General features: G+C 44.6%; 1 protein-coding gene, 2 long non-coding RNA genes and 1 other non-coding gene across 6 annotated transcripts; 2 read left to right on the forward strand and 2 right to left on the reverse strand.

Annotated features, from left to right (window-relative positions):
* Positions 1-296: 296 nt before the first annotated feature.
* On the reverse strand, positions 297-3,038 carry LOC135644962 (uncharacterized). 2 transcript variants are annotated; one of them, XR_010498635.1, is made up of 5 exons: positions 2,876-3,038; positions 1,673-1,991; positions 1,340-1,510; positions 446-669; positions 297-361 (listed from the first exon to the last, which is right to left on the reverse strand). It is a non-coding gene; the product is annotated as an uncharacterized LOC135644962 (long non-coding RNA). The 2 variants fall into 2 exon arrangements; XR_010498636.1 differs by lacking the exon at positions 1,673-1,991.
* Positions 2,550-6,919, forward strand: LOC135644958 (LRR receptor-like serine/threonine-protein kinase GSO1). Its single transcript, XM_065162954.1, has 2 exons — positions 2,550-6,200; positions 6,281-6,919. Exons 1-2 carry the CDS (start codon positions 2,864-2,866, stop codon positions 6,649-6,651), a joined length of 3,708 nt encoding a protein of 1,235 aa, XP_065019026.1. The 5' UTR covers positions 2,550-2,863; the 3' UTR covers positions 6,652-6,919.
* A 1,996-nt stretch (positions 6,920-8,915) lies between these two features.
* Positions 8,916-9,844, reverse strand: LOC135644961 (uncharacterized). 2 transcript variants are annotated; one of them, XR_010498634.1, is made up of 3 exons: positions 9,670-9,844; positions 9,444-9,601; positions 8,916-9,348 (listed from the first exon to the last, which is right to left on the reverse strand). It is a non-coding gene; the product is annotated as an uncharacterized LOC135644961 (long non-coding RNA). The 2 variants fall into 2 exon arrangements; XR_010498633.1 differs by having other exon boundaries at positions 8,916-9,601.
* Positions 9,845-11,941: 2,097 nt separating this feature from the next.
* On the forward strand, positions 11,942-12,013 carry TRNAD-GUC (transfer RNA aspartic acid (anticodon GUC)). The gene has a single exon. It is a non-coding gene; the product is annotated as a tRNA-Asp (tRNA).
* The last annotated feature ends 676 nt before the right edge of the window (positions 12,014-12,689 follow it).

Raw genomic sequence — 12,689 nt, forward strand, 5'->3', positions numbered from 1 at the left:
CAAGTTTCTGACCTTGACCTGTGAGCGAGGCCAAAAAATAAATGGGGGAGGGGGTAATCTTTCAAGCCATTGCTGCCTGACCTCTGCAGAGAAGGGGGCTGGAACGAGTCACCCCAAAATTTGTGTTTGTCCCCTTTCAACACAGTCAACCTTGGCGTCTGTAGGTCAAGATTTTGTCCTGCCCTTTTCGAGTGACTGGCAATGGGGCTGACCAGGCTGTGTCAGTCAGTGTTCATACCAAAGCCGATAAGGCAACATTATACCACCACAAATCCTGCTTCCTGCTCGAGTAGATATACACACAGCTCAACTTCTCATATTCACGCCATCATTTAATCTAAAAGTTTGGTCTCCACTTGTCCTGCAGCGTCGACATACAAAATGCTGCTGAATTTGACGGTCAGATCCATGTGGATGTCAGAGTGGGAAAGCAAGAACTACTTACATCTTCAATTCAAGTACTTGTAAGGCCAAAATGCTGCTGGGTTATGCTTCTTCTTAGCCGTTTTGTCTTTTTTGCCCAACACATCATAGATTAGCACTCATCAGATTGTATCCCAACACTTGCATTCTCATTGACCACATCAATCTTTCATCTTTGTGCGCTGGGAAGAACCAAATCTCTTCTTGATGTCCTTTGCTAGCCTAAATCTGCCGATGGGAGGCCACCTAATTCCATACATAAATAGTTATCAGATCATCAAGTAATTTGCCCAAGTGGGAACGAATGATGAGCAATTCTGGTCAAAACAACCTCATCCAAGGTGAGGTCTCTTTTGACCTTGGCCTGCATTTGGTCATGCAAGTCATGAATAATACATGCATGGTACTCTTTTTGGTGAGCCTACAGCATCAGCTAAAATTCCAAATTCTGAACCTGTGCATGCAGAGCTCAGTCTTTGTGTTGCATCCTGCTATGATTGATTGGTCATGCGATTGTGTCGACCTTTTAAGTCTCAGCAGCTTCATCCTCAAGGTGAGAAACATGCAACCAGTTAGGGTGTCAAATGTCATACACACACACACACAAAAAAAAAAAGTGTTGGTCCATGTGTCACTGTTGGGATTTAGCTGGTGATGGAAACTGATGGTAAGACCTAGTCCGCATATTGATCCTATCTCTATATTCCTTGTTCTAATCATGTCACAGAAGGCATCTTGCTTTCTGCCCAAGGCTTCAATTTCAACCATTCCTACATGATAAGTGCACGGATAGTGTCGAACACAACACAGAGGTGGGTCAATATAATTTAGGGAGACCCAAAGAGGGGTGGTTTACCAAATCGTATGCTTAATGAACTCAAAAGCTGTGTAGCACATTCGGAAGAAGAATTCAAACCTCCATTTCATCTGAAGAATGGTGAGGAGGGGTATCCTATTGCAATCAAGAACAAACCATCTCCATATTATGTGCAGAAATCACCAATCGAGTCTCGCTCGCTGCAGTCTTCTCCTTCCCCACTGCCAAAAAGAAATAGCACTTGAAGACAGCTGGGTTCGGTGACTCCACCTACATCACAGAGCCTATCAGTTTGCACGAGAAAAAAATATGTTGTGAGAGAGGAAAACAAAGAGAAGAAGACATGCAATAGAACAACAGCAACGCAAAAGAGCAAGTTGGAAGCTTGTTTTATGCGTTGGAATAGTCGAGGGAGTGAGTCGTTTGATCTACCCGTGACTCTAAATTCCTTTATGTTGAATTGAAGAAACAGCTGCTATTAAGTAATGGAGACAGTTCTGATATGCTGCCCATATTCTGTAGGACCATGCTTTGACCATCGTCGAGCAAGTAATCTCATTGGAAGGATTCCTACCATATAGATTTACTTCCACAGAAGATGTCAGATAAAACTTTTGATGCAGAATAGAAGCTCAAATATGTCGTCAACATGCAGGTGTTTTCACCCCTTTCTTTCTCCCTCTCATCCTCCAATTTTCTCTTCTTTTCCAGAAAAGCAGGTGGCGCAAGGAAGGGGGGTTGTGAATGCAACCTGTAGAGGCAATAGGGAAGAAACAAAGCAGACACTGTGTTCTATCAGTAAAAAGGGATAGAAACGATGAGATTGAAGGCTTGGCACTGTTACAGGTTACTCGAAGATGCTCACAGCACAAAGATGACCATCTCACTTGATTAATAAATGCTATCCACTTGGAAATTATAAGATTTTGGCCTCTCAAAGTCCAAACCTAAACCGCTCTTATGGTGCGCGATATTAAGCCTCGATTCGATTGGGTCAATATGAAGGTGTTCTTTGAAAAGCTAAAGGGGATGGAGTTTTGTGTCATTCCATGTGGAAACCACCCCAGCTGGTGTGGGCCCATACAAGTCATGCTTGTGAGTGAGCCCCAGAAGCCGAGAAAGATATTGGGATGGGGCGCTCTGATGCTTGTCACTGAAACAAAAAAGGGGTGCATGCATACAAGGACAAAACTAACACCCATAATTGAATGGTGACTGTGGAGCCCCAACCGCTACCTTTTCCCAAACCAACCCACACTCTCTGATTTGATGACACCATCCCCTCTCCTCCCAAACCCCATCTGCTCTGATACCCTGCAATCACTCCAAATCTTCCCTCTCTCTCTCTCTCTTCCGGCTTGCCAACCCTCGTGAGAAGTCCCAGAAGGGCACTGGAGCTGTATCATTTAATGGCGGTTTCTGAGATTGCCTGACAAGACCCTTCTCTCTCTCTCTCTCTCTCTCTCTTTAAACCCTCCATTTCCCCAAGTCACACACAGCCCAAAGCCCTGCTCTCATACATCCATGCATGCATGAGTGCAACGAACAGGCGTCTCTACCCGACTCTTCATCCTGTTCTTCTCCTCCTTCCTCTTTTCAGACAACACCGGATAAAGTACAGAGATGGATACGGACCGGAGGATCACGCTGGTTGTTCTACTGGTGGTGATCTCTTTCCTGCCTCCTTCGGCTCTCTGTCGCTACTTGGACTCGGTGTACATGGAAGTTCTTTTTGAGGTGAGGAAATCTTTCACGGAGGACCCCCGAGGAGTGCTCGACGACTGGAGAAGGGATAACCCCGACTACTGTTCTTGGAATGGAGTCACCTGCGATCTGGACTCGGCGGTGGTGGCTCTCAATCTCTCCTCCTCGTCCCTGGCTGGCTCCCTCTCCCGCTCCCTCGGCCGGCTGAGTCGACTCGCCACCCTCGATGTCTCCTCCAACCGGCTCACGGGTACCATCCCGAGCCAGCTCGCCGGGCTCTCCGCTCTGACCACTCTCTTCCTCTACTCCAACCGTCTCTCGGGAACGATTCCCTCTTCGCTCGGCTCGCTCTCCAGCCTTCGAGTCATCCGGCTGGGCGACAACCCAGGCCTGTCGGGACCGATCCCGGACTCGTTCGGCGACCTCCGGAACCTGACCACTCTCGCCTTGGCCCTCTGCAACCTCTCCGGCTCCATTCCGCGTCGACTCGGCCGGCTGACACATCTCCAGAACTTAGTCCTCCAACAGAACCAGCTCGACGGTCATATCCCCTCGGAGCTCGGCAATCTGGCTGATCTCCGGATCCTAAACCTTGCCAACAACTTGCTGCAGGGAGAAATACCGAGTCAACTCGGCAAGCTGAGCCAATTAACCTACCTCAACATGATGTCCAACCGGCTTGAAGGGACCATTCCGAGATCTCTCTGCAAGCTCGTCGGCCTTCAAAATCTGGACTTGTCGATGAACGAGCTCGAAGGCGAGTTCCCCGCCGAGCTCGGCCAACTGAGTGAACTCAATTATCTAGTCTTGTCCAACAACAAACTCTCCGGCGGCCTGCCGGAGGACCTCTGCCAAAATGCGACTAGGTTGCAGCACTTGTTCCTGTCCACCAACAGGTTCTCCGGTCAAATTCCGGCCGGCTTGGTCCAATGCCTGTCCTTGACGCAATTGGATTTGGCAAACAACAGCTTCACTGGCGCAATCCCGGTCGAACTCGGTGAGCTCGTCGACCTTACTGATCTCCTGCTCAACAATAACAGCTTGTCGGGTTCGATTCTTCGCGAATTCGGCAACCTCAGCAATCTTCAGATACTGACGCTCTATCACAATGAGCTGCGAGGGCAGCTGCCGGAGGAGATTGGCAGGTTGCAGCAGCTGCAGATCCTTTATCTCTATGAAAACCAGTTGTCCGGCGAGATCCCCTCGGCCATCGGGAACTGTTCAAGCTTGAAAATGATCGATTTCTACGGGAACCAGTTCTCTGGCGGCATTCCGGCGACTATCGGCCGGCTGGAGCAGCTCAGTTTCCTGCATCTGAGGCAGAACGACCTCTCCAGCAAGATCCCCGCGTCGCTGGGCAATTGCCGGCAGCTCACGATCCTCGACTTGGCCGACAACCGGCTCCCTGGCAGGATTCCGGCGACTTTTGGGCTCCTGAAATCGCTCCAACAGCTCATGCTGTACAACAACTCGCTCGAAGGAAGCATCCCCGATGAGATGTTTGATTGCCGGAACATCACGAGAGTGAACCTGTCCAACAACCGGTTCAACGGGAGCATCCTTCCGCTGTGCGGCTCGACCTCGCTTCTGTCGTTCGATCTCACCAACAATTCCTTCAACCTGGAGATTCCAGCGCAACTCGGAAACTCACCGGCGCTCGAGCGGATCCGGCTGGGGAACAATCGTCTGACCGGCAAGATACCGCCAATGCTCGGAGAAATCGGGTCTCTCTCGCTTCTGGACTTGTCGAGCAACTTGCTAACCGGAGTAATACCGAAGGAACTGGCGGCATGCAAGAATCTCACCCACATTGTTCTGAACAATAATCGGCTAACTGGAGTCATCCCGACGTGGCTTGGGAGCATACCGCAGCTGGGGGAGCTCAAACTCTCTTCTAACGGATTCTTTGGGCCTCTTCCTGTTGAGCTCTTCAATTGCTCCAATCTACTGAAGGTCTCTCTCGCAGATAACTCACTCAGTGGCTCACTCCCTCCTGAAATTGGCAAACTTGCATCCGTCAATGTCCTGGACTTAGCCCACAATCAGTTCTCTGGAGCAATCCCTGCCTCCATAGCGCAGCTAAGCAAGCTTTATGAGCTCCGGTTGTCGAGGAATCTGTTCACCGGGCCGGTCCTGATCGAGCTTGGACGACTGCAGGAACTACAGAGTGCGTTAGACCTCAGCTTCAACAACCTCAGCGGCGAGATTCCGTCATCGCTTGCGTCGCTTGCGAAGCTCGAATATCTGAACCTCTCGCACAATTTTCTGACCGGAGATGTCCCGCGACAAATAGGTGAAATGAGTAGCTTGGTGGTGCTCGATCTCTCGAGCAACGATTTGGAGGGGCAATTGGACGGCCGATTCGCCCGCTGGCCACCGCAGTCTTTCGCTGCGAACCTTGGTCTCTGCGGGAGTCCCCTCCAGCCGTGCAACATTATCAGGCCCGCCCGCGAAGGTTCCACCTTAAGCTCAGCTGCTGTAGCCGTGATCTCTGCCACCGTGACGCTGGTGATCATTCTCCTGCTGATAGCCGCTGTGTTATGGATCAGAAGGCGGTGCGCAGAGAGATCAAGCGAGGTCAATTGCGCATACTCCTTCAAGGGTTCCTCTTCCAAGATTCATCGAGAACTGATCGTGAAGGGATCCACGAGGCGAGAACTCAAATGGGAAGCTATCATGGAAGCGACGTGCAACCTGAGCGACGAGTTCGTCATCGGTTCTGGCGGGTCGGGCACCGTCTACAGAGTTGAAATGCCGTCCGGTGAGACAGTGGCCGTGAAGAAGATTCTGCATGACAAAAGGGAATCCTTGCTGCAAGACAAGAGCTTCGTGAGAGAGGTGAAAATTCTTGGCCGGATCAGGCACCGGCATTTGGTCAAGCTACTGGGTTACCTTAGCAGAAATCAGGGGGAGCATCTGCTGGTATACGAGTACATGGAGAATGGAAGCCTGTGGAATTGGCTGCACGAGCCTGCAGTGAGCCAGAAGAGGAAGCGGGAGCTGAGCTGGGAGGCCAGGTTGAAGATCGCGATCGGCCTTGCCAAAGGAGTGGAGTACCTGCACCACGACTGCGTGCCAATGATAGTTCACAGGGATATCAAGTCGAGCAATGTGCTGCTCGACGGTGACATGGAGGCGCATTTGGGCGACTTTGGACTGGCAAAGGCAGTCGCCGCCGAGAATTACCCGGACGGTTCGGCACGGTATACGGAGACTGGCTCCTGCTTCGCCGGATCCTATGGCTACATGGCTCCAGGTACGCTGCATACAAGTAATCAAACCCGTGGTTTGTTCACTGTCATATCAAATTAACTTATAGCGCTGCAACATTATCAGAATATGCTTACTCCCCAAAGGCGACGGAGAAGAGCGACGTCTACAGCATGGGCATTGTTCTCATGGAGCTCGTTAGCGGGTTAATGCCCACAGATCGGAGGTTCGGAGGAGACATGAATATGGTGACCTGGGTGCAGTCTCGGACTGCGACGACGATGACGGTGACAGAACGGGAGGAGTTGCTGGATCCTGCTCTGAAGCCGGTGGCACCGCGTGAGGAGTCCTCTCTGTTTGAAGTGCTCAATGTGGCCTTGCAATGCACCGGGAGGGCTCCTTCCGAGCGGCCTAGTTCGCGCCAGGTCTCTGATATGCTGCTCCACGTTTCCCTGAAGATTCAGAGAGTAAGCACCGGAAAGAAAGTTGCAGTATAAGCATTCTGGCAGATCAGTTGTGTCGAAGCCTTAGTTTGGTTGGTTGACTTAAACAAAACCACCATTAGGCACAATTGGTAGCTCAGAGAAAATGATCACTAATAATAGTACAGTCGTGTCTATGTAGCAGGTCTAGTGGAGGTGAAGAATGGAAGAGATGTTCTTTCAAATGCTAACATGAAAGCAGAGTCATGTTGGGAGAAAACAACATGTACTAGAGTATTCAAAGAGTCAAATTTCTAAGAACAGACATTCACCTTGCAGGTTTACTATCCAATTATAATGTCTGAAGATGATGCAGAACTGCACCTGGTTAAAGATGACTTCTCTTCATGAATGTAGGCATAAAATTTTAGGGTACTAGTGATCATGAATTTGTAGGAAAGATAAACCCCTATAAAAGGCTCAAAAAATTACCAATGAAGCACCTGATGTATTACTCAAAACTTCATCATCTGCAACATGATAAAAAAAAGAGCAACAAGAATAGAGAACCTCAATGAGCAATGATAGAAGTTTTGTCTAATGAGAAAAACTTCTTGTCGAACAGCAAAACATCATTAATTTACAAGCACATTAAATATTGCTTCACCTATGAAATCTTTGAATTTAGCTAAGTAAAACATTACATTGTTTCCCTGTATCCTAAGGGCAAGTAGCATGTTTACAAGCCAATCTGCAGTTGATGGTGCACAGAAGTAGACAGATTACAACCACCAACTCATTCACAAAAACCAACCAATCAAGATATTTCCAAGAATCAGTGGATGAGTTTACTTGATCTAAATAGTATTTCATGAAGATTGCACTCTGCCTGCAGCACAACTGTTGCCGAGAGACATGCCTGTCTTTGGATTACAACATTCAAAGCAAACAATCTCACATAATTTGTTAGCTGGTGGTCTGTATAGGTATATTCACATATATACTTCTCTAAAGTTGATATCAATGCCATCCACCATTTTCTATGACAAATGAGGGAAAATTTAGAGTTATTCAGTTTTATAATCAATGACGATCCATATTAGTGAACAATTTCATGCACCAAAGTTCTACGAAGGGGCATACAAGCATTTTCTGAATGATGCTAAACTTTGTTAATTACTGTATAGACATTGGGAAGCTGAATTTTTCACAATGTAAATCATATTTTTAAGACAAGTTTATGGAGCAGAAACAGGGTAATTTCTTCCCTTCATGCAATACCTCAAGATACAGGTAATTTCAATTAAAAATATGAAAGCAACCAACATCATCATAACTGTTCACACCTGCTTGACAGCTTCATCCATTCAACTGTTTTTAAGGGAAAGGATAATGATGATGGTGATCTTCAGCTGGTGATAAAGAAGAAAGGGAAAAAAGAGTTTTAAGTTCCACTAAAAGACAGTTGTACCAAATTGGATTTATAAGCATATCTGCAAGATACAAATTCATTTTAATATAACTGCCCAAAAATAGTCACAGCTTTCCAGAAATTGGGTGCATCCTTTTTTTTTTTTCTTTCCAAATGGAAATACCCCTTTGTGTTTGTCTCTGCTTAGTTTAAACTTGGTATACATTTTCTTAGATTATCACATGTCATGTCACTAAAAGCGTCTGGGACCTGCATATATTTTTTAGATGGTATATAACATTAGCTAGTGTTACAAAGCTCAAAATAATCATCGGTGTACTCTTATAAGATACTTCAGTCCTATCACAAAGGGAAAGATATGGCACCAACATGATTTATTAAAAGTACTAGAGATGTCAATTAATCTTGAGAGTTCATGATGGAATAAACCTACAGAAATAACAATTACTGAGCCCTATTCACGATCCAGATTGATTTTTTTTTTTCCTTTTATAATGATGATTTTTCTATTCCATGTGATGGAGAAGGTGCATGGATTAACAAGTAATGAAAATTTTGCAGATCCAGTATGCCAAAACAACTTAAGAATATGTTCTATTAATATTTTTCCTACATGAACCAGAAAATTGCAAGAACTACAGACTAAGAAGACCTTGATCGACTAATATGCTGAATCTGTATCGATTGAGCATGACAGTTGATTAATTTGACTCCTTAAGAACTGAAGCAAGTATACATGGATAAGCTCACACATAAAGGTAGAAGTTGATTGGCAAGATTTATCAGCATTTACCAAAAAGATGAGCGCAGGCATCCAATTTTGTTTATCCATTATCAGCATCTATCAAGCACTACACAAGCATCCACCAAGAAAATAGGAAGCCCCATGAGCATTATGAATCAAATGAACAAGTTCTAAATCATTACCATATTGAACTGTGCTGAGTCAGACAATGTGAAAAACAATTTTGTCTGAAACTTAGGCATACAATAACAAAAGAGAAAGGAAATTATGTAAGATATTTCAGTATTCTTTTCTTTCATATAGTATATATCCTTCCTTCCCTAATTGTCACTGTTATTTCCTTTTAATTTTCTCTGACTGTGCTCATTGTTACAAATTTTCAGGTGTGCAATATCTATTTGTTATCGAATCCTTCGAACATCGAAATACATCCACAATCTTCAATTACATCACGCGACCATCTCAATCTTTCAGTGGTCCCTAACAGTACCACCTCATGTAGATACTTGGCATCCTCTCCCCTCAATTCTTCCACAAACTCTCATTTCTCGCAAACCTTCAACGCGAGGGATCAGAAAGAATGCTTCTTGAACACCTAAAATTAGGTTTTCAGATTCAGAACACCAACTGGTGATCAAATCGAACAGGATAAAGAAATCAAGAAGGGGCAGGCAAAATAAAAAGACGGACAGAAGTTTCTGTACTGGTTGACGGCCATTGCCTTGTGCAGCATCTTGTCAACCGGCGCCTTGAGGTCGTCGTCCTACGAAATGATTCACGAAGACGGCCCTCAGCCTCACCCCAGCACGCAAGGTAACATAGAACCGATCGATCCCACCCATCCAACACTAAAGAAGAAAATATCAAAGAAGATTAGGGTTTGGGGTGCCGGAGGAAGGAAGGGGCAGTTGCGTACGCCGGATATAGAGGAGCTTGCAGAGGGCAACGGAGTGCATTTAAGATGCCCGGCCCAAACAGGGTTCCCACCAGCGTCAGCGTCGGCGTCGGCGCCGGCCCCGGCAGCATCTCCTTTATTCTCTCCGAGGGTAATGGTTTTGGTCCCTGTGACGGGTTTATACTTGGGGCTTTGGGCCAATAACACCATTGGTACGTAATCGTCATTGTAGCTAAACAAAATTAATCTCTTCTTGATTTACATGGTATTTTCTTTTAAGCCCTCGACTTCTGGGCTAATTATGTACTAGCTGCTACTCCTCTTATCTGTGGTAGTTATTTTCACGTAGGCCCTTCTCCTTGAGACTAATTGCATTATAGTTCTTTTTTCCTTACCATACGTACGTGGGACAATGCGGACTTTGTGAGTACTTTTTTGCACATAAGCCCTAGTTTTTGGTATTAATTGTATTGTAAGTTGGACAATACACTTCGTGAGAGGGTTATTTGCATACAAGCCCTCATATCTGAGACTAATTACATTTTAGGTTCTCTCTGTTGTTAGCATTCATGATCCCAATTTCTACTCACTGTTCTTGATGACTTCACCAAATAGAAATTACAAGACTACGTTGTGGATTGCAATATATATCTGAAATGTAATAGTATGTGCAACTTTTTGACCCAACTCCTCGTGCATGATGAGCTACAACAACCGTGTAAAGTGTGGCATGCACAATATGCCCTTCGCAAGTAACACAATGTGTGTGATATGCTCGGCGTGGTTTCCCGGTCCTCACATTCGTACTCTTTAGATGTGCCCCAACCAAACAAATTTAATGTCACAATTAAAATTAAATAATAATAAAATGATACATATCTTTCGATGTTATTTAAAAAAAAATTATTTGATATATAAGGTCATTGTTCTCGGATTCGAAATTCATAATGATATTAATATGCAAAACGAACTAGACTCGTATTCTTCTCTCTTCTTATCTTTCATAATATCACTATCATAATTTATACGAGAAAAAAATTATCTCGGCATAGAAAAAAAGTCAACCCCATGAGAAGCTAGATTTAAGGGAGAAACTAACATTCATCCTTCCTCCCAAGATCCCTTGACCACTAGTAGATCTAGAGTCAACTCTAAGCAAGAGAATCAAGGCATCAACATTCCTATTTCGAGTTGGCAACCCGTGCAGGCCAAAGGCCTCTACATCTTCCTAACCGTCTCTCAAAACCTCAAGAGAAGGTCTTGATAGCGAAGAACCCGGTAGAGCAATGCCCAAGTTAGCGAGAACATATTCTACCGAGAGATACTTTGTCTAACCTATCGTAGAATTATACAATAGAAAATAGTCACAAAACTAGTAGCTTTCTCTTTGTCCTTGTCATCTAAGATGCAATTGCAAACTCAACATATTCAACCCCTTCAATAGTGCCAAAAAGAAGTGTTGTCTATTTTAGGTATTTTAAATTCACAACCAGAGTAGAATAATTTTTCTTTTTAAGTTATGTTTATTACAGTAAAAAGCATTATTTCACTGACAAAACTTTCATCTAAAAGTTAGTATTGAATCGACGGATTGTCAAACCCAAACCTAATACGGATCAACACGTCCAACATGATACTCATAGCCAATGTATCCTTTTATACTTAATGTACTATTATTGGATAAAGCATGCAATACACCTAATGCAACCTTTGAAGACAATATGTCTCTTGCACTCGATGTTCCCTTACCAAGCAAAGCATGTTATGCGCTCGATGAGGCCTTCACAATGGACACATTTACTAATGCTCTATCATAACTAGGAAAAATGTGTGATGTGTCTGACGTAGAACTTGTGGCCAATGCATCTCCACACATTCGATGAATTCTCACTGGGCAAACAACATGATATGCATTTACCAAGCAAAAAGTATGATGCACTTGGAGGATTCACAACTAATGCTTCTCCTCCACACTCAATTATGCATTTGCAATATGATAGTATACCAGAAATCATTATTTTTTTTAGTACTAATTAATCAGCACAAGTAGTATCCCACGGTAGAAATCAAACATTCATTGTATTGGTTGTTAAAGTAAATTATTTTTCTTGCATTTCTATAATGTGATATTATTATGTGCATCGAGGGAGAATATTTGGTAGCTAAATCCTAATTAGGACAGTAATAAAGCCTAAATTAGTGGTAAGTTTTTCATTTACCCAAAATTAAAAGAATGATTAAACGAACTTATAATTATATTAAATATAATTAACTTCCCACAAGCATCACTCAAGTCGTTGTAGTATAGTGGTGAGTATTCCCGCCTGTCACGCGGGTGACCCGGGTTCGATCCCCGGCAACGGCGTTTTGATATTTGCCTTTTTTGTTTGCTTATCGTTAACGGCGTCATCAGAGCTTTCTTGATCTTCATGGTGGCTACATATTTTTGATCTCATGGTGACCTGTAGAGGAGTAGGTTGGTTCACCTCGATCCATCGTCCACGAATGACGTTCGCAAGAGCTCATCGATTGATTTCACCACCTTTTTTCTTCCGACCACCTGCCCCAGCCTCTTCAGCAATGCGTCGTGGAGAGAAAGAAGGTAATGAATGGGGTCGAGGATCGAAACAGCTTTCCTCGTTCTACTACTTCCAAGTGCAGCTGGGATTATTAAAGTCACGGAGAGAAGGTAACCAACTCATCACACAGAAAACAAACACAAGTTTTAATGGCCATACTTTTCGAGTCAAGACATGCCATGCCGATGAAGTCACTGTAAGCAGCCTTTGTTTTCCTTCTTTCACTGCAGGTCTTCGAGAGGAAGTCATCTCGTAACGCGGGCTTGGGTCGATAAGGTTTGGATGATAGTTAAGTTTGATGACTTGACCCTACCGATTCCAATGGAATTTACATGCCTATGCATCATGTTCGACGATTTGAGCAGATACAAATGAAAGAAAAATCTTTGATATTGATCGATGGCCGGCTCGGGATGGAGATTCCGTCCACCGGTTGAACGACCTGTTCACAGCCACGAATGA

Source organism: Musa acuminata, chromosome BXJ3-8 (assembly GCF_036884655.1).
Source record: "Musa acuminata AAA Group cultivar baxijiao chromosome BXJ3-8, Cavendish_Baxijiao_AAA, whole genome shotgun sequence".
Classification (NCBI taxonomy): domain Eukaryota; kingdom Viridiplantae; phylum Streptophyta; class Magnoliopsida; order Zingiberales; family Musaceae; genus Musa; species Musa acuminata.